At 36.9% G+C, this 25,528-nt stretch overlaps 1 protein-coding gene across 4 annotated transcripts in view; it reads left to right on the top strand.

Moving 5' to 3' along the window:
• TUBGCP5 (tubulin gamma complex component 5) overlaps nucleotides 1–25,528 on the top strand; it is a 58,875-nt gene that overhangs the window by 18,687 nt on the left and 14,660 nt on the right. Inside the window, exons 4-16 of one of the 4 annotated variants that reach the window (XM_069576843.1) lie at nucleotides 2,948–3,084; nucleotides 4,531–4,623; nucleotides 5,005–5,084; nucleotides 5,471–5,606; nucleotides 8,806–8,920; nucleotides 15,760–15,849; nucleotides 16,303–16,396; nucleotides 16,880–17,126; nucleotides 18,830–19,032; nucleotides 20,186–20,301; nucleotides 22,153–22,421; nucleotides 23,423–23,621; nucleotides 24,745–24,933. In XM_069576843.1, the coding sequence (XP_069432944.1) occupies nucleotides 4,620–4,623; nucleotides 5,005–5,084; nucleotides 5,471–5,606; nucleotides 8,806–8,920; nucleotides 15,760–15,849; nucleotides 16,303–16,396; nucleotides 16,880–17,126; nucleotides 18,830–19,032; nucleotides 20,186–20,301; nucleotides 22,153–22,421; nucleotides 23,423–23,621; nucleotides 24,745–24,933 (1,742 nt within the window). In that variant the 5' untranslated portion in view covers nucleotides 2,948–3,084; nucleotides 4,531–4,619. Of the gene's footprint in view, nucleotides 1–2,947; nucleotides 3,089–4,526; nucleotides 4,624–5,004; nucleotides 5,085–5,470; nucleotides 5,607–8,805; nucleotides 8,921–15,759; nucleotides 15,850–16,302; nucleotides 16,397–16,879; nucleotides 17,127–18,829; nucleotides 19,033–20,185; nucleotides 20,302–22,152; nucleotides 22,422–23,422; nucleotides 23,622–24,744; nucleotides 24,934–25,528 lie in introns of all 4 variants that reach the window. The other 3 variants (XM_069576841.1, XM_069576842.1, XM_069576839.1) reach the window with 3 other exon arrangements.

The raw sequence follows: 25,528 nt of genomic DNA, 5'->3' as shown, positions 1-25,528 counted from the left end.
GCAGGTCAGGTGGTCTGGTATTCCCATTTCTCTCAGAATTTTCCACAGTTTATTGTGATCCACACAGTCAAAGGCTTTGGCATAGTCAATAAAACAGAAATAGATGTTTTTCTGGAATTCTCTTGCTTTTTCCATGATCCAGCGGATGTTGGCAATTTGATCTCTGGTTCCTCTGCCTTTTCTAAAACCAGCTTGAGCATCTGGAAGTTCACGGTTCACGTATTGCTGAAGCCTGGCTTGGAGATTTTTGAGCATTACTTTGCTAGCATGTGAGATGTGTGCAATTGTGTGGTAGTTTGAGCATTCTTTGGCATTGCCTTTCTTTGGGATTGGAATGCAAACTGACCTTTTCCAGTCCTGTGGCCACTGCTGAGTTTTCCCAATTTGCTGGCATATTGAGTGCAGCACTTTCACAGCATCATCTGTCAGGATTTGAAATAGCTCCACTGGAATTCCATCACCTCCACTAGCTTTGTTCATAGTATTGCTTTCTAAGGCCCACTTGACTTCACATTCCAGGATATCTGGCTCTAGGTGAGTGGTCACACCATCGTGATTATCCAGGTTGTGAAGATCTTTTTTGTACAGTTCTTCTGTGTATTCTTGCCACCTCTTAATATCTTCTGCTTCGGTTAGGTCCATACCGTTTCTGTCCTTTATTTTGCCCATCTTTGCATGAAATGTTCCCTTGGTATCTCTAATTTTCTTGAAGAGATCTCTAGTCTTTCCCATTCTGTTCTTTTCCTCTATTTCTTTGCATTGATCGCTGAGGAAGGCTTTCTTATCTCTTCTTGCTATTCTTTGGAACTCTGCCTTCAGATGCTTATATCTTTCCTTTTCTTCTTTGCTTTTTGCTTCTCTTCTTTTCACAGCTATTTGTAAGGCTTCCCCAGACAGCCGTTTTGCCTTTTTGTATTTCTTTTCCATGGAGATGGTCTTGATCCCTGTCTCCTGTACGGTGTCACAAACCTCAGTCCATAGTTCATCAGGCACTCTATCAGATATAGTCCCTTAAATCTATTTCTCACTTCCACTGTATAATCATAAGGGATTTGATTTAGGTCATAACTGAATGGTCTAGTGGTTTTTCCTCCTTTCTTCAATTTAAGTCTGAATTTGGCAAAAAAAAAGCTCATGATCTGAGCCACAGTCAGCTCCCGGTCTTGTTTTTGCTGACTCTATAGAGCTTCTCCATCTTTGGCTGCAAAGAATATAATCAGTCTGATTTCGGTGTTGACCATCTGGTGATGTCCATGTGTAGAGTCTGCTCTTGTGTTGTTGGAAGAGGGTGTTTGCTATGACCAGTGCGTTCTCTTGGCAAAACTCTATTAGTCTTTGCCCTGCTTCATTTCACATTCCAAGGCCAAATTTGCCTGTTACTCCAGGTGTTTCTTGACTTCCTAGTTTTGCAATCCAGTTCCCTATAATGAAAAGGACATCTTTTTTGTGTGTTAGTTCTAAAAGGTCTTGTAGGTCTTCATAGAACCGTTCAACTTCAGCTACTTCAGCGTTACTGGTTGGGGCATAGACTTGGATTACTGTGATATTGAATGTTTTGCCTTGAAAACGAAGAGATCATTCTGTTGTTTTTGAGATTGCATCCAAGTATTGCATTTCAGACTCTTTTGTTGACCATGATGGCTATTCCATTTCTTCTAAGGGATTCCTGCCCACAGTAGTAGATATGATGGTCATCTGAGTTAAATTCACCCATTCCAGTCCATTTTAGTTTGCTGATTCCTAGAATGTCGATGTTCACTCTTGCCATCTCTTGTTTGACCACTTCCAATTTGCCTTGATTCATGGACCTAACATTCCAGGTCCCTATGCAATATTGCTCTTTACAGCATCAGACCTTGCTTCTATCACCAGTCACATCCACAGCTGGGTGTTGTTTTTGCTTTGGCTCCATCCCTTCATTCTTTCTGGAGTTTCTCCACTGATTTCTCCACTGATCTCCAGTAGCATATTGGGCACCTACTGACCTGGAGAGTTCCTCTTTTGGTATCCTATCATTTTGCCTTTTCATACTGTTCATGGGGTTCTCAAGGCAAGAATACTGAAGTGGTTTGCCATTCCCTTCTCCAGTGGACCACATTCTGTCAGACCTCTCCACCATGACCCGCCTGTCTTGGGTGATGCCCCAGGGCATGGCTTAGTTTCATTGAGTTAGAGGAGGCTGTGGTCTTAGTGTGATTAGATTGACTTGACTAGTTTTCTGTGAGTATGGTTTCAGTGTGTCTGCCCTCTGATGCCCTCTTGCAACACCTACCTTCTTACTTGGGTTTCTCTTACCTTGGGCATGGGGTGTCTCTTCATGGCTGCTCCAGCAAAGCACAGCCACTGCTCCTTACCTTGGAGGTGGGGTATCTCCTCACAGCCACCCCTCCTGACCTTGAACATGGAGTAGCTCCTCTAGGCCCTCCTGCACCCGTGCAGCCACTGCTCCTTAGGTGTGAGGGAGCTCCTCCTGGCCGCCGCCCAGGGGCGGGGGGTAGCTCCTCTCAACAGCCGCCCGTGACCTCAGACATGGGATAGCTCCCCTCAGCCATTCCTGCACCGTCGTAGCCTGGCACTCTGGGCCACTGCCCCTGACCTCGGACGTGGGGTAGCTCCTCTTGGCCGCCACCCCTTGGGCATGGGGTCCTCCCGGCTTCTGCCCCTGACCTCGGACATGGGGTTGCTCCTCTCGGCCGCACTTGTGCACCGTCACAGCTGCCCGTGAATATAAGCTTTACTGACCTTAAAAGCCAAAAGTTCTAGAGGCTCATCTTCCCAGTGCAGAGCTCCAAGGCTGTAGAGCCAGATGTGTGGCTCAGACCCCTCACTCCTTGGGGAGAACTCCCATTTGTGGGAGGATAATTCTAACTGGGTGCATGGATCTTGACTGTGCCATGTCCCCACCTCTTTTACCCATCTCATTGTGATTCCTTCTTTGTTTCTTTAGTTGCAGAAGATCTTTTCTGCTAGCCTGCAGGGGCATTCTCACCAATTGTTGTTGTTTAGTTGCTAAGTCATGTCTGACTCTTCTGCAACCCCATGGACTGTAGCCCACCAGGCTCTTCTGTCCGTGGAATCTCCCAGGCAAGTATACTGGAGTGGGTTGCCATTTTCTTCTCCAGGGGATCATCCTGACTCGGGGATTGAACCTGCATCTCCTGTGTTGGTAGGCAGATTCTTTACCACTGAGCCATCATTCTCACTATTAGTTGCTCTGTAAATAGGTGCAATTTTGGTGTGCCTATAGGAGATGAGCTTTCCAATCCACCATCTTAGACAGTCTCCTATGTCATCTAAAAGTTAACTTCCAGAGTCCTAACTTAGCAGCATTCTTTTTTCCTTAATATCATCAGTATGTTATTACTAATACATGAAACTGTAGTTTCAGGTGTACAGAGTTCTTTCAGAATAAGCAATCTGACGTAAGTGATTACCACAAAATAATAGATTTATATATTGGGAGTTATTTTCTTCAAGTATTTACATTTTAGACCACTTTTCTCTACGGAATTAAAGTTTCATTTTTTGTTTTTCTTTTTTTGGTTAAAAGAAGTTAAGGCATTTCCAAGCAGAGAAATTATCTAAAAAGAGGCAGCTCTTGTAGTCTTATTAGCCATACATTGCCTTATACCTAGGGAAGTTTACCAAGTGCCTTCTGTGTCCCTGGTGTCACTGGGTTGTAGGAATACAGAATAAACAATGCATGATCATCACTAGCCAAGTAGTTATTGAATAGCTATTTAGTTATAATTATGGTAAACCCTATAAAGATATACATGAAGTACCACACATTATATAATAGGGAGAGGTCACCTGAAACTTCCCTTCCATTCCTTGAATTTAATTCATTTCCTCTCTCCTTTCCATGCATAGTTTATAGTACATAGTTTCCATGCATAGTGTGCTTATTTGGAGTGTTTTTAACTTTGACACCTTTTTAAATGTGATTTTTATGAATACAATTTAAATTTTAAAAAAGTATAGAAGTTGAAAAATAGTAAAAGGAACATCTGTCTACTTTTTGTTCAGGTTCACCAGTTGGTATCCTTTGATCCAGAACATTCCTCACCATTTTTTTTCTGACCTTGACATTATTGAAGAGAGCAGGCTAATTATTCGGTAGCTTGTCCTTCAGTTTAGGTTTGTCTGACAGTTCCTCATTATGATTCACGGAGTGCATTATTTCACAGGTTCCTCTGTCTGTACATGTTTGAACTATAAAAGCAAGTTTAGAGATTGAGATTTATTTAGGTATGATTGTCTTCTTGATGCACACAAAAAAATTGAGGACATAACTGTCATGAGGTAATCTGTTCTTTTTTTGAGAAAGGAGCCTGCACCAAATTGGCATACAGGAACTTAGTTCCTCACCCAGGGATCAAACCCATTCCCCCAGCAGTGGAAGTTCCAAGTCTTAACTACTGGATGTCCAGGGAAGTCCCAGGGTGAAGTTTTATTTACTCAAACTGGTTTAGAAAGCTCTTACCAACCTCAGTGATTCATATTTTTCATTTCTTGTTTTAAAGACAGATGTACATTATTCCATACTGTCACTTCTTCTGTGTCTGTCTGATTCTCCTTCGAACAGCAATTATGTGGAAACACCAAGAGATAAAGAAATGGGTATGTTACCAAATAAGAGAGAAATTGTTTTATGATAAAATTACTAGACATTGAGAGTTTATAAGAAGCTGTAAATAAATGTATGAAATAAATATTTCTATTGTCTTTAAGTGCAATTGTAATTATAAATTTTCATATAAAATATAAACTATGACTTTGTAAGTTAAACTACTTTCAATTATGTAAAGAGAAAAATCAGAACTGAAGATAAAAAATTAAAATTTTAAATATATTAGAATGTCAATTTATTGTCAGTATTTTTGAACTTTAATTTCTCAAGTGTGTTTTATTTTGAGTTTTGCTAAACTTTTTACTATAATTTGGAGTTTCTTTCCCATATATTTCTGATAAAACTGATGAGATTCTTCTGTTGTATTTTAGAAAAGAAGGATGATTTTGACTGGGGAAAATACTTGATGGAAGGTGAAGAGATTGACCTTGGCCCAAATGTAAACACACCGGTGAGTGGCAGTAGTTTTGCTGTATAAATACATCCCAGGTCATTTAGATTATTTTTATGGGTCCTTCTGCCTTATAGTAACGTATCTAAACTAGGAACACTCTTCACTAAATTAGAGTAGTTTATTATGGAATTTTTATTAAGATTTTGCACCAAAAAACTGGGACTAGAAAGTTGATCAGAATGAATATATGTATCCCTTAAGCAGCTGTAAATCTAGGGATTTTTGCCACCAGAAATAATTCCATCCTGTAATAGTAACTTTCAACATGTATTAAAAGTTTCATTTGATACAGTTTTTGCTTTTCTTTCTGAAATTTTCATAATCTGAATAGGTCCATTTGTTAGGTGCTCTAAGGTTAAGGTTTATTTCCTTCTTTTAATCAGAATTGGTCTGAAGAAAGTGAAGATGAAAATGATCAACAATCCTTAAGCAGAGAGGACTCTGGGATTCAGGTGGACAGGACACCCTTAGAAGAACAAGATCAAAACAGAAAACTGGGACCTCGAGTCATCTGGAAAGGTTCTCTGTGTTCTTGAATGCTGGCATCTCTCTAATAGAATTCTCTAAAAGGAAAGGCAGGCTTTGAGAAGCAGTCCCATGTGATTTATAACATTGGTAAGCTCTGCCTTCCTAATAAAACAAACCTTTTTAAACCATTGGCAGATCTTCTGTAATGCATTATAAGTATTATAGCTCTATAGAATTAATGTTGAAAAGGCATTTACAGTGCAATTTTGGTCTTTTTTAATAGGTTTGAGAACTTTTTAGTCTTAAATGGTTTGTTTATATTTATACTGAAGAAAGATTGGCTTTGATAAAGTTGTTATTCAGTTGCTCAGTCGTGTCCAACTCTTTGCGACTCCATGGACTGCAGCACGCCAGGCTTCCCTGTCCTTCACTGTCTCCCGGAGTTTGCTCAAACTCATGTCCATTGAGTCAGTCATGCCATCTAACCATCTCATCCTCTATCATCCCGTTCTCCTCCTGCCTACACTCTTTCCCAACATCAGGGTCTTTTCCAGTGAGTTTGCTCTTCGCATCAGGTGGCCAGAGTATTGGAGCTTCAGCTTCAGCATCAGTCCTTCCAGTGAATTTTCAGGATTGATTTCCTTTATGATTGACTGGTCTGATCACCTTGCAGTCCAAGGAACTCTCAAGAGTCTTCTCCAGGACTACAGTTTGAAAGCATCAATTCTTCAACTCTCAGCCGTCTTTATGATCCAACTCTCACATCCATACATGACTATTGGAAAAACCATAGCTTTAAATAGACAGATGATGTCTCTGCTTTTTAATACGCTGTCTAGGTTGGTCATAGCTTTTCTTCCAAGGAGCAAGCGTCTTTTAATTTCATGGCTGCAGTCACCCTCCAGCAGTGATTTTGGAGCCCCAGAAAATAAAGTCTGTCACTGTTTCCATTGTTTCCCCACCTATTTGCCATGAACTGATGGGGCCAGATGCCATGATCCTAGTTTTTTGAACGTTGAGTTTTAAGCCAGCTTTTTCACTCTTTCACCTTCATCAAAAGGTTCTAAAGTTAGTGACTAAATAAAAGAAAAATAATGTATAATAATTTTTTGTATACTTTGATTTAGTTTGCTGTTTCCATTTGTGTTTGTCTAACTACTCAGGATAAGTACTTCGGATCCCTTGGTTCCCTCAGGCTTGTCCCTTATATGATGTGTCCATTGATGTCCTTTCCTTGCTTTTCTTTGGAGTTTCATGTCCTTCCTGCCCATCCCCACCAGAGTTCTTTATATATAGATAGTAATTCCAAGGTTTTATACATTGCTATTTTCTTCCCTTAGTCACCTGTTAACATTTTCATGGTATCCTTCAAACAGAATCTGATTTTTAAAAATATTTTGTTGTACTTAAATCTGTGAATTTTTCATGATATGGTTAGAATTTAGACCTTGATATTTTTCTTTATGAAAACATTCCCCTGTATTTTCCTTCTCTTTGCTTTTTTATAGCTTTTGTGTAGCTCTTCAGTGACCACCAGATCTTCTCCTATATATGAAATGAAGAACAGCTTACTTTTCCTCTTATATATGAAATGAAGAACAGCTTACTTTTCTCCACTGTCAGCAGCAAATTTCTCAGCAGTGTCTAGTGAACAGTCCATTCTTTCCACATTGCTTTGTGGTTCTAAAATTATTGTATATTGATACACTTACTTCTGAACATTCAGTTCTTTGTCCTGAGTGTGAGTTGTGGAAGCCCAGACTGTTTATGTCTTTGTAATGTGTTTCAACGCACAGAAGGCAAGTTTTCCCTTCACCTCCTTTACTCTTTTTCAAAATTGGCTTAGCTATTTGTAGACTTCATTCTTCTGTAGACATTTTGGGAGCAGTTTGGTAAGTTCTTTTTTAAAAATCCAGCTGGAAAAAAAATCCACCTGTGATTTTTATTGGGATTGCATTGAATTTATATATTTAGCTTGGGGAGATTTGACATCTTTTCTGTGGAAATATCTATATTCTAATTCTTTTATGTCTTACTAGATTTTAGAAATTTTCTTTGTCAAGATCTTAAGTTATTTGTTGATTTCTATGTGTGTTAATAGTTGTTGTGGTTAATAGTGTCTTTTTTTGTTTTATTTATTGCTGACATAGGGGACACTTGGTTTTTGTAAATTGTTTTCTTTTCCCCAGCATTCTTGCTGAACTCTTGTATTAATTATATATTGTTAATTCCCAAAATATTGGGTTTTTTAAATAGATGATCAGTATTCTTTGCAAATATTGACAGTTTTATCCACTACTAGTTCTTAATATCCTATTAATGAAATGTTAACCATGTCTCTTTTCTGGCCAGCCCTCTAGTCTGCAGAGGAAGCAGTAGCAATGGGCGTGGATTTCCTGGAGTGGTTTTTATCCCAAGAAGGTTGCCCATGAAATTCTGTAGTTAAGTGTGATGGTTTTGGCATAGGTTCTGGATATGTGGCCTTTGCAAAATTAAGAATATTATTCCTGTTTTTCTGGGAGTCTTTAATCATAAATAAATATTAAACTTTATCAAATGCTGTTCTTCATCTGTGAGGTAATTCTATAATTCATCTATTTTGCTCTACTACTTTACTGATAGATTTTTTTTGATAGTGAATCGTTATTGTATTCCTAAGCTAAACTTCTTTTGACTACATCATGGGATTGGGTTATTAGCTTTTTTTAAATGGAAATTTGTAATCTTTATTCTTTGATGAGTTACTTTCTCATATTATGTTTTCCTTTGGTTTTAGAAGCAAGGTTATATTAGCCTCATAATGTTAGGTAGCTTTCCCTTTTTCTGTTTTCTGCACCAATCTGTATAAGATGGGTAATCCTTCAAAGCTTAGTACTAGTCCTGAGGCTTTGGGGCTGCTTGGAAATATCTTTACTTACCATTTCAATGTCTTTCATGATTATTAAACTATTCAAATATACTATTTGTGTTTTTTTATTCATGGGGTCATTTTAAGATTGAGTAACTTTTTAAATTTGTAGCAATGACATTAATTAAATTTTATATATATGTCTCTTTATAGTTTAAACTGCTTTTTTATATATATATATGTATATATATATATATAAATGTCAGATATCTGTTATTTTAAAGAGCTTTTTTCAATTGAATATTTGAATGGAATCCTAAGTCTGGCTATCATAGCAAAGTTGATCGAGTATTCTTTTCTTAACTCTTATAACTTAAATGTAACTAAATTTCTTTCCACTAGATGAGCCAGATGTCCGAAGCTGGTTGGAACAGCATGTAGTCCATCAGTACTGGACAGTCAGGTCCTCAAGATTTCCTCATAGTTTGCATTTGCATTCCAATCTAGCTACTGTCTGGTAAGAAGTTAGTTTTCATTTCATGTGTTGATAGAAGAAACTTTATGTTTTAAATTTGGTTTTGAGTTGTGATTTAAATCAAGTAGTTCCTTAAACTTTTTAAAAATTGAAGTATACTTAATTTACAGTGTTGTATTAGTTTCAGGTATGCAGTTATGCATACAGACATTACATGTGTGTATGTATATATTTTTTTCAGAGTCTTTTCCACTGAGTTGTTATAAGATGTTGAATATTGTTCCCTGTCCTATATAGTAGGTTCTTGTTTACCTGTATATATGTTAATCCTAAATTCCTGATGTATCTCCCCCCTCCCCCCTGCTATCCCCTTTGGTTACTGTAAGTTTGTTTTCTATGCTTATGAGTACATTTCTGTTTTATAAATAAGTTCATTTGCATCTTTTTTTGTTTATATTCCACATATAAGTGATATCATATGATATTTGCATTTGGCTTTCTTACTTACTTCACTTAGTATGTTAATCTCTAGGTCTATCCATGCTGCTGCAGATGATGATTTTTTTTTTTTAATGTCAAATAATATTCCAGTTAGTGTGTATGTGTGTACCACATCTCTATCCATTCATTTGTCAGTGGATATGTAGGTTGATTCCATGTCTTAGACTATTCCATGTCTTGTACTATTGTAAATAGTCTACTGCTATGAACATTGGAATACATGTATCTTTTCAGATTAGAGTTTTCTGTGGATATATGCTCAGGAGTGGAATACAGGATCATATGGTAACTCTGTTGTTAATTTATAAGGAACCTCTATACAGCTCTCTTTAGTGGCTGCAGCAGTTTGCATTCCCACCACCAGTGGAAGAGGGTTCTTTTTCTCTGCACCCTCTCCAACATTTATTATTTGTAGAATTTTTAATGATGGCCATTCTAAATGGTATGATCTGATGCCTCATTGTAGTTTTGTTTTGCATTTCTCTAATAATTAGTAGTATTGGGCATCTTTTCATATGTCTGTTGCCCAACCATGTATCTTCTTTGGAGAAATATCTGTTTAGGTTTTCTTCCCATTTTTTGATGTTTTGTTTGTTTTTTTTATACTAAGCTGTAGGAGCTGATTATAGATTTTGGAAATCAATTTCCTCCCATTTGCTCAGTTGTCTTTTAGTTTTGTTTATGCATTCCTTTGCTGTGCAAAAGGTTTTAAATTTAATTATGTATCATTTGTTGGTTTCTGTTTTTATTTTACTGTAGGAGACAGATACAACAAAATATTGCTGGGATTTATGTCTGAGAATATTTCAATATGTTGTCTTCTATGAGTTTATGATGTCATATCTTATACTCAGGTCTTTAATCCATTTTAAGTTTCTTTGTGTACATGGTGTTACAGAATGTTCTAATTTCATTTTTTTACATCAGCTATCCAGTTTTCCAAGCACCACGTATTGAAGAGACTGGTTTTCTGCGTTGTTTATTCTTATCTCCTTTGTTGTAGATTAACTGACCGTGAATGTGTGGTTATATTTCTTGGCTTTCTATCCTGTTCCATTGATCTGTATGTACACTTTTATGTCAGTATCATACTGTTTTGATTACTGTAGCTTTGTAGTATAGTCTGAAGTCCTCCAGCTCCATTTTTCTTTCTCAAGATTGTTTTGGCTATTTTGGGTCTTTTTGTGTTCCCATACAAATTTTAAGACTTCTGTTCTGTGAAAAATGCCATGGGTGATTTGATAGGGATTGCATAGAACCTGTAGATTGCTCTGGGTAGTATGGTCATTTTAACAATATTGATTCTTCCAATCCAAGAACACTATATATCTTTCCAGCTGTTTGACTTGTTTTAAATTTCTTTCATCAACATCTTTATAGTTTTCAGAGTATGGATCTTTTGCCTCCTTAACTGGGTTTATTCCTAAATATTTTAGTCTTTTTGATGCAATGGTAAATGGGATTGTTGCCTTACTTTCTCTTTCTGACATTTTGTTGCTAGTGTATAGAAATGCAACATATTTCTGTATGTTAATTTTGTATCCAGCAACTTTACTGAATTTATTGATAAGCTCTAGTAGTTTTCTGGGGGCATCTTTTGGAGTTTCTATATATAGCATCATGTCATCTGCAAACAGTGACAGTTTTACTTCTTTTCCAATTTTGATTCCTTTTATTTTTTTCTTCTCTGAATGCCACAGGTAGGACTTCCAAAACTATGTTGAATAAAAGTGGCAAGAGTGAACATCCTTGTCTTTTTCCTTATCCTAGAGGAATGCTTTCAATTTTTCATCTTTGAGTATGATGTTACAATATGACTTTTATTATGTTAAGGTGTGTTCCTTTTATGCCCACTTTCTGAAGAGTTTTTATCATATTTTGATGTTGAACTTTATCAAAGATTTTTTCTTCATCTGTTGAGATGATCATATGGTTTTTATTTTTCAGTTTTTTAATGTGGTGTATCACATTGACTGATCTGCAGATACTGAGAAATCTCTTGTATCCCTGGAATAAATACTACTAAATCATGATATATGATCCTTTAAATGCATTGTTCAAGTCGGTTTGCTAGTATTTTGTTGAGGACTTTTGTATTAATAAGCTGTGTTCATCAGATGATGGCCTGTTATTTTCTTTTTTTGTGTGATATCTTTGTCATATTAGGGTGATGGTGGCTTCATAGAGTGAGGTCAGAAACGTTGCTTCCTCTGCAATTTTGTTGGCATAGTTTCAGAAGGATAGATGTTAACTCTTCTCTAAATGTTTGATGGAATGCATCTGTGAAGCCATCTGGTCCTGGTCTTTTGTTTGTTGGGACTTTTTCTGAGTACTGATTCAGCTTAATTACTGGATGTTTGTTTGTTCGTGCTTTCTGTTTCTTTGTGATTCAGTCTTGGGAGATCGTACATTCCCAGGAACTTGTCCATTCCTGCTAGGTTGTTTGTTTTGTTGGCATATAGTTGCTCATAGTATTTTCTCATTACCCTTCATATTTCTATGGTGTCAGTTTTAACTTCTCCTTTTTCATTTCTGACTATTGATTTGGGCCTTCTCTCTGTTTTGTTTTGGTTGTGTGTGTGTGTGTTTTTCCTCCACTGAGTAATTAAATAGAGGTGTGTCAAATTTGTTTATCTTTTCAAGGAACTAGCTCTTAGTTTCATTGGTCTTTTTTATTTCTTTGTCTCTATTTCATTTATTTAAAGTCTCCCATCATTATTGTGTTACTGTCAATATCTTCTTTTAGATCTGTTAACATTTATTTTATGGTTTCTTTCCTTCTACTAACTTTGTGTTTTATTTGCTTGTCTTTTTAATCTAGTTCCTTTAGGTGCAAGGTTAGGTTGTTCAAGACTTTTCTTTCTTCCTGAATTAGGTTTGTATCACTGTAAACATTTGTCTTAGAACTGCTATGTCCAGTAAATAGACTTTGGATTAATATATTTGTGTTTTCATTTGTCTCCAGGTATTTTTTATTTCCTCATTGATTTCATCAATGACCCATGATCCACTTTTTTTTTTTTGCAGCTTTTTTTCCCTCATGGCATTGTGGTTGAAAAAAATGCTTTGTATGATTTCGATTTAATTTACTGAGTCTTGCTTTGTGGCCCAGCATGTGATCTGTCCTGGAGAATGTTCCATTTGCAGTTGAAAAAATGTGTGTTCTCCTGCTTTCAAATGGAATGTTCTATAAATATCAGTAAGGTGATCTACTGTAATGTGTAACTTAAGGCCTATGTTTCCCTATTTATTTTCTGTAAGGATGCTCTGTCCATTAATATAAGTGGGTATTAATAGCTCCCATTATTATTGGGTTGCTATCAGTTCTCCTTTTAGATTTGTTAACATTTTAGTTGTACATTCAGATACTTTTATGTTGGCTGCGTATGTGCTTACGCAGCCATTATATCTTATTGGATAGATCTTTTGGTCGTTGTGTAGTGTCCTTTTTTGACTCTTGTAACTCTTTATTTTAAAGTCTGTTTTGTTTCATATAAGTATTGCTACATCAACTTTGTGTTGATTTCCATTTTCATGGAATACTTTTTTGCATCCCATCCCTTTTAGTATGTGTCTCTAGATCTGAAGCAAGTCTCTTGTAGGCAGAATGTATACAGGTCCTGTTTTTGTACCTGTTCATTCAGACTGTGTGTTTTGGTTGGAGCATTTAGTCTGCTTACGTTTAAGGTAATTATCAATATATATGTTTCTGTTGCCAGTTTATTAACTGTTTTGGATTTGTTTCTGTAGGTCTTTTTTTCCCCCTTTCTTTTGTTCTCTTATGATTTGATGACTGTCTTTAATGTTATGTGTGGATATCTTTTTCCTTTTTTTTGTGTATGCCTATTAAAGATTTTTGTTTTGCAGTTACCATGAGGTTTTTGTATAGCAGTCTGTATACATACATGCTTGTTTTAAAATCTGTTAATTTCAAATGCATTTTAGATACCATGCCTTTGTATTCTCTTCCCTTCTGCCTTGCAGATTTTCTGTTGAAAAATCAGCTGATAGCATATAGGAGTTCCCTGTATGTTGTTGTTGCTTTTCGAGTGTTCCTTTTCATACTCTATCTTTAAGTTTTTGTCATTTTGATTATAATATATCTTGGTGTGTTCCTCTGTGAGTTAATCCCATAGGAAACTGTGCTTCTTGGACTTGGGTGACTGTTTCCGTTCCCAAGTAGGAAAGTTTTCAAATATTTTTTTCAAGCCCTTTACTCTCATCTCTTTTTGGGGCCTCTATCCTGTAAATATTAGCACACTTGATGTTGTCCCAAAGGTCTCTTAAAAACGGATCTCCTATCATTTTATTCTTTTTTCTGTTCAGCAGCAGTGATTTCTACTACTCTGTCTTCCAGCTCACTGATCTGTTTTTCTGCCTCATATAGTCTGCTGTTGACTTCTTCTAGCGTAGTTTTCAGTTACTGTATTTCTCAATTCTGTTTGGTTGTTCCTTATATTTTCTCACTTTTTTCCTAAAAACTTCTAATTTCTTTCTCTGTACATCCATTCTCCTTTCACATCCTTTGATCATCTTTACAGTCATTACTTTTAACTCTTTCTAGGATGAATTTTCTATCTCTATGTCACTTACTCTAATGGGGTTTTATCTTATTCCTTCATCTGAAACATATTCCCTCTGTCACCTCATTTTGTTTACATTGGTATTTATATTTTTATGAATGTGGTACCTTGGTTACATTTCTCAGCCTTGTAGAAGTGGCCCTGTGTAGGAAATGTCCTATGTGCCCCAATAGTGCACTCCCCTTTTAGCATACAAGGGCCAGGGGCCAGCTGGTCCCAGGGTGTTGTCTGGCTTGCATTTGTGGACTCAGTCTACAGGCTGCAGGACTGTGGTTTTCTTACTTGTGATGTCCCCTGGTGGTTGAGGCTGGTCTAGAGGCTTGTGCAAGCTTCCTGCAGGAGGGGCTGGTGCCTGCCCCTTGGTGAGTAGAACTGGGTCTTGTCCCTCTTGTTGGCAGGGTCATATCTTAGAGCATGTATAGAAGTGGCTATGGGCTCAGGAAGTGGAAGTCTTTGGGTAGCCTGTCTCCTGGTGGGTGAGATTGTATCCCTGCTCTGTTTGTTATTTTGTTTGAGGTGTCCCTGCACTCCCTGGAGTCTATAGGCTGTTGGCTAGGGCCAGGTCCTGGTGCCAAAATGTCAGCCTCCATGAGAGCTTATGCAGGTGAATGGTCCCTGATATATCCACCACCAGTGTCTGTCCCCAGTGTGAGCCACCAACCATCTCCCGCCTCCAAGACCAGCAAGTAGGTCTGGCCCAGGTTCCTATCATATTGCTACTTTTGTCCCCAGTCTTGGTCTGCTTGAGATTTTGTGTGTGTCTTTAAGAATGAAGTCTCTGTTTCCCTCAAGGTTACAGAGATCGTGTAGCCTTTGAAGCCACTAGCCTTTGAAGCTAAATGTTCTCTTCTTTCTGGTGCCAGGCATCCAGCAAAGGCTCATGTGTGGGAGAACCTCTGTAATAATTCTCCAGTTTGTGGGTCACCTACCTAGGGGTTAAATGGATTTGATCATACTGCAGATCTACCTTTCCTACCTGTCTTGTGGTTCTTTCTTTAATATTTACTTAATGTTGAGTAATATTTACTTAATATTTATTTAATACTGGTATGTTCCAGTGCTTTTCGTCAGGCTTTCTGTCTGCAGTAGCTGTCATTCTGATGTGCTTATGAGAGGATATTGTTAGCTTAAGGTCCTACTCTGCCGTCTTGGCCACTCTCCTGAGTCACTTACTCTTCATAACACTTCACACTTGCCGCTTATCCTGTGGTCATTTCCTCGACTGACTAGGTCTATTCGCTTAACAAGCAGCATGCCAAATTCTGAAACACCAAGGTTGCAGCAGAAAAGGGTTTGTTCCCAAGGCAGCCAAGTGAGAAGGGAAAACAGATCTCAAATTTTCTTGAAATTTTTGTCAGTTTTAATTGAATTGATAAATTTAGCTTTTAATTAATTACTTTATTATTTAATTTAATTTCATAATGAAGTTATTATTTAACTATAGTCTTTGATTTGCTTATTTTCAAAGTGGATGGATTGGTATATATTATTTGATTTCTGTGTTCATGCACTTACTGTAAAAATATTTAATAATTTTTCCCAAAACAACAATACATAATTTTAAATATTTGCTTAAGTCAGCAATAAACAGAACAGAAATACTCTGAAAGTGCTTCTCTGAGAGTATTTCAGTTGACTTGTGAAAATGAATATGGGAGGAAAATTAAAGTGTGTTATGTTTTATTAGCTTATCAAATACTTGTTAAATTGCTAATAAATTACTTATATTCTTTGAGACTTCTAACTTTACTTAATGAGACATCTTTTCATTGGCATTTGATGTTTGTTATCTAATAGGGACCAACATTTGTACAGCAGTGACCCGTTATATGTTCCAGATGACAGAGTTTTTGTTACTGAAACACAGGTTATTCGGGAAACCCTATGGTAAGATCCATTAACCTAATTCATAGTCTAAAGACTTTATTAATAAGAAGCAGAATTTTGGTTTTTCAAAGAAAGATGTTTGAGGGTATTTCACATGCATATTAAAAACAGGCCATTAGATTTGAACCCAAAACAGGTCCTCAGGCACCTAATCTAGTGCTTTTACCTGCTGAGATTTCTAGATTCTGGTTCTCAAAAGTGGGAAGATGTGTTTTGACCATCACCTGTGTGAGGAAATGCTTTAACAACACTGTTTTGGACTTTTTTAAAGACGAAATTGGAATATGTTGAGTCTTAAAATAGTCAGATAAAAAGACTGGTGTCTTATTTTCTAATTATCTTACCTCTTTGCCCTCCCTCACCTTTCTCTTCAGAATCTTTATTTAAATTTCCTAGACATTACTGTAGTGAATATTTTTTTAGACTTATATTCATCTTTTTATTTCATTTCAGGTTACTTTCAGGGGTAAAAAAGCTCTTTATATTTCAGTTGATTGATGGAAAAGTAACTGTGAGGAACAATATTATAGTAACTCATTTGACACATGTAAGTTATTTGTGCTTGTTGTAATTAAGATTTATATAAACCGTGGTAATGTAATTTTATAACATTTTCCAATATTGAAATTAACTACTAAATGTATTTGAGTTTCAGAAGGCAAAATTAAGTTTGTATTTTTAGAATGCTTGGAGAATTCTTTAATATTGTTTGTGGTATTCATATGTAGCTTTGTATTTTCTGTCATTTCGTATTGGGAAAGCTATCTACTGTAACTTTTTGCCTGTAATACATATACCCTTTGTTTGTGTGTTTTGAAACAGTATAAGCCACAGTTCTATATCATATACAATTTAATACTTATGCTGTTTCCTCTGAATATAAAGCTAAATATTTACTGTATTACTTTGCCTTTTGATAAGCATACTGTTTCAAGCAGTCACAAAAGAAATATTTTATAGTGAGGAAAATACTCATTAGAATTCCTGTAGAAGTCTGACTATAAATCATTGTGGTTTGCTTCTGTTGTAGAGCTGTTTACGATCAGTGCTAGAACAAATTGCAGCATATGGCCAGGTTGTGTTTCGACTCCAGGAGTTCATTGATGAAGTCATGGGGCATAGTTCTGAAAGCATGTTACCTGGAAATGGTTCTGTTCCTAAGAAGTCAACAGAAGCACCTTTTAGAACATACCAGGCTTTCATGTGGGCCCTATACAAATACTTCATTAATTTCAAAGAGGAACTTGCAGAAATTGAGAAGTGCATCATCAATAATGGTATTTAAATATTCTTCCTTTAATAATTGATAGAAGATTTGAAATTTACATGGCAAATAAGTAATTGTCCTGAATACACTCATTTTTTTAAATTATTTTAAATTTGTATTTTTAAGCCATTCATATCTCTAAAAATCCAAACAGTATAGAAAGATTTACAGCAAAAATTTTTCCTCCTATACTGGTTCCCCAGTCCAGAGGCAACCAAGTGATCCATTTCTTGAGCATCCTTCCAGGTATAATTTAAACATATAAAAGCAATACATATTCATATCCACAGGCCTAGTAGTCTTTTCACTACTGTCTTCAGATTGTTTTCAATTTAAATTTTGAGAATTAAATCATACAAGTATTTAATTAAAGAGCCTCCTCATTCCTTTTTTTTTTTAACCAACTGAGCATTTTGTCGTATGGATGTATCGTAGACCAGTACCCTTTTCACGGACAGCTGGGCTGTGTCTGATCCTTTCCTGTTGCCAGCTTCAGTGATAACCACTTACATATCAGTGATTGTGCACATGTATAGCAAGTTATCTATAGCACAAATTTTTAGAGTGAAATTGCTGAGTCAGAAGGTATGTGATGGCTTATGTGACTTTAGTAGTTACTGTCACATTGTCCTCCGTGGCAGTGTAGATAAATAACTTTACACCCTTGCTGGCAATATATATGAGTATGCATTTGTTCAGTCTTGTCAGCAGTGTGTTATCAAACGTTTGGATCTTCACCAGTATGTTAGGTGAAAATGGTAGCCCAGTGCAGGTTTTTCTCCCTTAATTTTTATATGCGACTATTGTAAAAAACAGTACATCGAGGTTCCATGTTCACTTGACCCAGCATCCTTCGTGTTGACGCTTTTAAATAGAGTAATCAAAGCTAGGAAGTTGACGTTGACACAGTACCATCACTAGTCTGCAGGCCTGACGTGGGTTTCACCAGTTTTGCAGGTGCTTGCTTTTCAAGGAGGTAAATAAATCTTTCTCCAGTTCTTTGGCATTTTACCACATGTGTAGATTTGTATTACCACCTCCATATTTAGGATTCAGAGCTGTTCCTGACCAGGGAACTCGCTCTTGCTGCCCTTATTAATCACCCTTTTCTGCCTCCCCTCAATGAAACAGGAGCCCACTATACTCTGTTTTATTTGCCCAGTATAGTTTTATTTTGCAGTCTTTTTTTTGTGAGGTTGAACATCTTTCTGTATGTTTGAGAATCGCTTGAATTTCCTCTTCTGTGAATTGTCAGTTCCTTTAATTATTTTTCTGCTGAGTTGTCTTTTCCTTCTTTTAGGGAGTTCTTTCTTGGGGAAATTAGTTCTAACATGAGATTAAAACCCACCATCGTGGACTCACCTCGTGGTCCAGTGGTTAAGAGTCTGCTTGCCAGTGCAGTGTACACAGGTTCAGTCCCTGGTCTGGGAAGATCCCACACGCTGTGGGGCAGCTAAGCTCGTGCTCACTAGAGCCATTGCTCTGCAACAAGAGAAGACACCCAATGAGAAGCCACAACGAGAGTAGCCCCGTGTTTAGCGCAACTAGACGAAGGTTGCATTCAGCAATAAAGACCCAGTGCAGCCAAAAGTAAATTAAAAAAAAAAATCCTCCAGTGTGCCATGCTTTTCCATAAGTGGCTTAACATTTATATCACATTTCAGATGCAGATATTTTTCCTTGCTAAGGAGTTTGATTTCTTGATATTTGCAGATACTACAGTAACTCTTGCAATAGTGGTGGACAAGTTGTCACCTCGATTGGCTCAACTCAAAGTTCTGCACAAAGTGTTTAGTACTGGAGTAGCAGAAGTTCCACCTGACACTCGAAATGTTGTCCGAGCATCTCATCTGCTCAACACCCTGTACAAAGCCATCCTTGAATACGACAATGTTGGAGAAGCCTCTGAGCAAACTGTAAGTGGGACCCACGTCTAGTCCACTGTGTGTGACTCATTCTGCTCAGCATAAGAGTGGTGGATAGCCTGTTGTAGATCTTTGTAAAACTGGTGTGTCAGACAGTTGTGAGTTTTTAAATTAGCTTCTAAATTTGAGGCTGCATAAAACAAGCTTTTCAGCTATAATTGCCAAGCTCACCAGATGAATGTGGCAAAAATAGAGCAAAACATAAAAGCAAGATGGGAAAAATACCTAGCTGACTTCGATATAGATACTCACCATACCCTTTGTTAAATACAAATACAAATTTATTATGTGATGTATCTAGAGCAGCCAAACTCATAGAAACAGATAGGAGGATGAGAGTGTTGGTTACTAGGAGCTGGGGAAGAGGAGAAAAGAGGATAGTTAATGGGTACATAGTTTCAGTTTGGTGGCATGCAGGAGATTAGAAAGGCCTGTTTCACAGCAATGTGAATATACTTAAAACTGCCAATCTGTGTACTTTGGTTAAGATAGTATATATTTTTACTATAATTTAAAAATGCAAATCTAACTGGAGACTTTGATGTGGATAGCTCCACGTTTGTTTCAGCACATAACTTAGGTGTTTTGCCTAGTTTGTTGGTGTGATCCTTTTTTCCTCAGCATTTTGGTACTGCATTTCAGTTAAAAGGAAGTTGATTTCTTTCATCTCTGTACCTTCTTTTTTATTAGTAACTATATATAGTAGAATGAAATCACTTCCTTGTTGTTAATGGACATTTTGCTAACAGCACTACATGGATGGAGTTTGGATTGTCCAGTTTAGAGCTGTTGTGCCTGTGTAACTTTCACTACTAAGAAAGTGCTGTTATGGAGAAAAAGGTTTCTTATAGTTAGGTGAGGTTTTTCATAAGTATTTTATAGCATGTATCTTGGGTTTTTAATTTCTTACTTTGTTTCAAAAAACGTAGATGGATTTCCCTGGTGATCCAGTGGTTAAGACTCTGTGCTTCCACTGCAGGGGACGTGGTTTGATCCGAGGTTGAGGAACTAAGATCCCACGTGGCCAGTGTTGCAAAAAACAAAACAAAACAGGAATCACTTTTTAAAAGGTGCTTCAGAAATGCTTGAGCCTCATCTTATCCAAGGATGAGGGAGTTCTAAGAATGGATGCGCCTCTCTTCAGGTCTCTTTGCTGTTCTCCCTCTGGGTGGAGACTGTGCGGCCCTACCTGCAGACTGTGGATGAGTGGATCGTGCATGGGCACCTGTGCGACTCTGCCAGGGAGTTCATCATCCAGAGGTGAGGGAGGTGCACCAGACATTGGCTCTTCTCCCCAATATTTCCATTAGCCTCAGATGATACTGGGGGTGGGGGACAGTTCCAGTAATAGAGCTGTGTTGTCACCATAGGCAAGTTCTCTTGCATTTTTATATAAAAGTACCACCCGCCAAAAAATTTTTTTCCAAGGTTTTGTCAATTCACAGCTTTCGGTATTAGCAAATTGCATTTTTTGAATTATAATATGTTTATGGATGGTTGGTATGGTGAAAGGCAGACCGAGTCCTTTGAAGTGAATTGTTGTTCAGTCACTAAGTCGTGACTTTGCACCCCATAGACTGCAGAACACCAGGCCTCCTTGTCCTTCACTGTCTCTGAGACTTGGGTCAAATTCATGTCCACTGAGTCGGTAATGCTAGCTAACCATTTCATCCTCTGCCGTCCTCTTCTTTTGCCTTCAGTGTTTCCCAGCATCAGTCTTTTCCAATGAGTTGGCTATTCGCATCAGGTGAACAGAGTATTGGAGCTTCAGCTTCAGCATCAGTCCATCTGGTGCAAATTTAGGGTTGATTTCCTTTAGAATTATTGGTTTGATCTCCTTGCAGTCCAAGGGAATCTCAAGAGTCTTTTCCAGCACCACAGTTAGAAAGCATCGATTTTTCGGCACTCAGCCTGCTTTATGGTCCAACTCTCACATCTGTACATGACTACTGGAAAAACCATAGCTTTGACTAGATGGACCTTTGTAGGCAAAGTGATGTCTTTGCTTTAAAATACGCTGTCTAGCTTTGCCCTAGCTTTTCTTCCAAGGAGCAAACGTCTTTTAATTTCATGACTGCAGTCACCATCCACAATGTTGTTTAATTTCATGACTGCAGTCACCATCCACAGTGATATTGGAGCCCACAAGAAGAAAACCTGTCACTGCTTTCAATTTTTCCCTTTCTATTTGCCATGAAATGGTGAATTAGGTGATGTCAGATGGCTTCAGTAATGGGAATCAAGGAGAATAAATTAATGATGAGATTAAAAATGTGAAAATATTACCAAATATACCTCTAATATACTTATTTCTCCTAGTTAGCTACTCTTTTTTTTTTTAACCTTTTTAGTATATTATTTAATAAAACAGTTAAGGAGAATCTTAATCATCACGAATCCACTTGTGATGATTCCCCTTCACTTAATTGATTTTTCTGAACAGAATCATAGAAGCTGCAATGTAGAACTGTTTGCACTCTCTTATCTCAGTCTTAAATTCTGCAGTGTGTAGAAGTACGTGTTTTAATTGATGGCTATCCACTTAACTCATCAGGGAGAATAGCTTTCTTAGAGTTACAGAAAGGTAGCCCTGTTTACACAGTGATTATATCAAATGAACTGGGCTTTCTTTTATCTGAATCTTCAGTCTCTCGTAATGTCCTGCTTCTTCTATTTCACATGAGGATTACTGTAAAATCAGGATTCTTAATCTCCTTAGAGGGGAATGAGTAACCCTCGTTTCATTGTTAAACAGTCCAGCTAGGAAACTGTGGAAAAAAAGATGTCGAAGTCTGGAGTTTACTTTCATAGGAGATAGCAAAATAGGTAACTTATTCTACCTTTAAAGAAAACCAAATTAATCAAATTTTGTTTAATTCCAGTTCAGGAAACTTTCTGCTTATTAGATTTTACCAATGCCATTCAGAATATTAATCCATTTTTCTGTGTTAAACTGAAGTCAGGTAAGTCCCATTTTACCTAAAGATTGCATCATTTTACTAATAGTTGATATTACTGTATTTTGGAATGTCTGGAAAACATGCATAAGTTAGAGCAGATATATTGTTTTTAAGAAAGGTTAAAGTTTAAAATTCTTTTGAATCCCTGTAGAAACAAAAATGTTCCAGTAAATCACAGAGACTTCTGGTATGCAACCTATACACTATACAGTGTATCTGAAAAGACAGAAAATGAAGAAAAGATGAGTGATAATGCTAGTGCCAGTTCTGGCAGTGATCAAGGGCTCTCCAGCAGGCAGCACACCATGGTGTCCTTCCTGAAACCCGTCCTCAAGCAGATCATAATGGCTGGCAAGTCAATGCAGCTGCTGAAGAACCTGCAGTGCACAGAGAGCACCACGTGCCAGGCCACAGCCAGAGGTACCCCCTTGGTGGTGGGGCAGCAGTTCCCTCTTGATACTTGCCATCCTGAGATACGTCATTATTTTGCACTTTGGAAATGCTCAAAGCCTTTTATTTTCATGAAAATCATCATCATGATCAAATTAATAGATCATGCTGCTCTTGGCTAAAAACAGATTGTCCTCATTGGAGCCTTTGAGCATGGTGTTTGAAAGGCAGTGATGATGTGTTCCACGTGCGTCTTCCTTATCCTTGTTGCTTCAGGACTGGTCCTTTATAGTAATTCTCTGGCATTTCTTAATGTAGTGCAGCATTTGGCATCTGAGGACATGAACTCTGGCAGGTAGGAATTTGTTGGTGAGCAGTTCCGACTTGACCATAGATTTTGAGGAAATCTTGATATACTTTTTTATATTATATAAAATTTATATTATATATGGTCTTTTTTCAGCAGTGTAATTTAAGCAATATACTGAAGGTTTTATCATCTGACTAAAAAGGCTCTGAGAGGTATAGGTGTGACCTTACTTGTTTTGTTTGTAAATCACCTTAATGCTATGTTAATTATTTTGAATTATTTTATGTCTGCTTTAATATTTTCTCAGTTTGTGGACTATTTCCTTTCTTACTGAGTAATAAAACGTAAAGAACTTTACAGGGCCACTGTTGGAAGTGTTTTTCCCAGTGAATTATGACTCCTGTTAGTGTTATCATAGTGCTGTCTAATACGGTGGCAACTTAACTTTCAGCCATCCTGTTTGGTCTGTTACTCTGTTCAGAAAAAAACAAGTTTGTATTTTGAATGTTTGACCATGAGCTTTGCAGCTGTCTAACAGAGGGTATAAAAATGTTTAGTTGTACTAAAGGTACTATACTGGAAGGCTAACATAACAAAACAGGGATAGACCTTCACAGGCTGAAGGAAAAATACCAGGCTATATTTATATAAAGTTTACTTAATAATTCTTACAGTTCCTTATTTACTAAAACATAGCTCACCCTACACATTTTTGTTTCAGATGCAGAAAGAAAAAGTCTGTATACCCTCTTTTTGGAGTCTGTACAGTCTCGTCTTCGACACGGAGAAGACTTCACTGCACAGGCCCTTACTGAGCAGCAGGCCACCAGAGAGACCCTGATAAAGATGCAGTCCATCGCCGAGAGGCATCTTGAATTGGATGATGTTCATGATCCACTGCTGGCAATTAATTTTGCAAGGTGTGATACATACCTGCTGGATTTTTGATATTTAAAATGGCAGAATCTGTTTATTTCTGCCAGGTAGGGCTTTCCAGCCTTTAAAATAGAAACATTTATTCTCTCCTTTTTGATGAATGAAATATGAGAATGTATTGTGTTAATTGTTTCAAATACATAATTTGGCATCCTTGTTATTTGTGAAAGTCCATAGCCTGTCCTGTGCCTTGAGCCCATGGGCAGCACTGCCACTCATACAGAAGAGGCTCGTAGAAGTTGCAGTCCTGGGACATGCTGAGTCAGACCCTCCCTGTGTATCTTGGCTTTTTAGAAAGTGTTTTTAGGTACTTAGCCTGAGGCAATAAGTTGTTGATATCCACACAATAAATACCCTGTTTATTGTGTAGTGGCCGTCATTCACTGTCTTCAGCCTAATGGCTAGAAAGGCCTCCTCTGTACTTGATCTTCTAGGGCAAAAGCAACGTGTGAAGGACTATTTCACACAAAGAATATTTTGAGGAGAAAGGTTTCTATTTCTATAATAATTGGCATTTTTAAGACTAAAGATAAAAATGGGACTCTGGAGTTTTGATTAAAGAGAATTCTGGTGAACGTATAGACGAGGTGTGGTGTATTAAAAAGAATGAAAATTTTCAATTTGCAGCAGAATAGACAGAGTTAGAGGGTATTATACTTTAGTGAAATAAGTCAGGGAAAGACAAATAATATATGATATCACTTATATGGGAAATCTAAAAAATACAACAAACTGATGAAATAATAAGAAACAGACTCATAAAGAACAAAATATTGGTTACCAGTGGAGAGCGGGGTAGGGGAGGTGCTACATAGGAGCAGGGAATTAAGAGGCACAAACTACTGTGTATAACATAAATAAGCTACAAAGATACAGTGTACAGCACAGACAATATGTTGATATTTTATAATAGGTATAAATGGAATATCACCTTTAAAAATTGTGAATCACTGTGTTGTACACCTAAAACTTATATTAATAAAATATTCTAAATCAACTATACCTCCATTGAAAGGAAAAAAGGAACTGAGTGTTTTTTTTTTTTTTAAAGAGAGAATTCTGTTGACAGCAGCTCTTAAAAAGAAGACTTATGTTTTTATATTAAAGGTTGTATTTGGAACAGAGTGACTTTCATGAGAAGTTTGCTGGTGGAGACGTATGTGTGGATAGATCATCAGAATCTGTGACTTGCCAGACTTTTGAATTAACGCTGAGATCTTGCCTCTATCCCCATATTGACAAACAATATCTAGACTGCTGTGGAAACCTCATGCGAACTCTAAAAAAAGATTATAGGTATGAGGAATGGTTAAGTTTGGGAAGTAGTTGGTAGTTTTTTATACTTGAAAAATAGTTGAAATTATTTTTAAACCTAGATTTCGAACTAATTTTTGTTAGAGTAGGGAATGGATATGCAATGAACACTTTTCTTTTGAGAGGATCAATTAATCATCAGTGTTTTCGTAACTTTATGTGAAATTTGTTTCTGAGAATTTATCCCAAATGAACACAGAAAAAGCTTGTTACACAAAATGGCTTGTCACAATGTTCACTATCAGAGGGAAAAACATGAAATTGCTTAATAATGGATAACTTATATTTTAAATTATGGCATATCCATATTAAAATATGGCATATTTATCTCCATGTATGAACTTTGTAAAGTTCATGTAAATTACATTTATATAGAGTTGTTTTTTTTTTATTTTAAAATCTTTAATTCTTACATGTGTTCCCAAACATGAATATATAGAGTTTTAAATAATGTAAAGTTTCTTAAGTTGTAAAAAAATCCAGGATGTATAAAATGATAAGAACCTTTTTTTTTTTAATGCATAGATTAAAAAGACTGGGGGAAAAAAAATGCCCTGAATATTAACAGTGGAAATTC

This window comes from Ovis canadensis, chromosome 2 (genome assembly GCF_042477335.2).
Source record: "Ovis canadensis isolate MfBH-ARS-UI-01 breed Bighorn chromosome 2, ARS-UI_OviCan_v2, whole genome shotgun sequence".
In the NCBI taxonomy this organism is placed as follows: Eukaryota; Metazoa; Chordata; class Mammalia; order Artiodactyla; family Bovidae; genus Ovis; species Ovis canadensis.
This window is presented reverse-complemented; position numbering and strand designations above follow the sequence as displayed.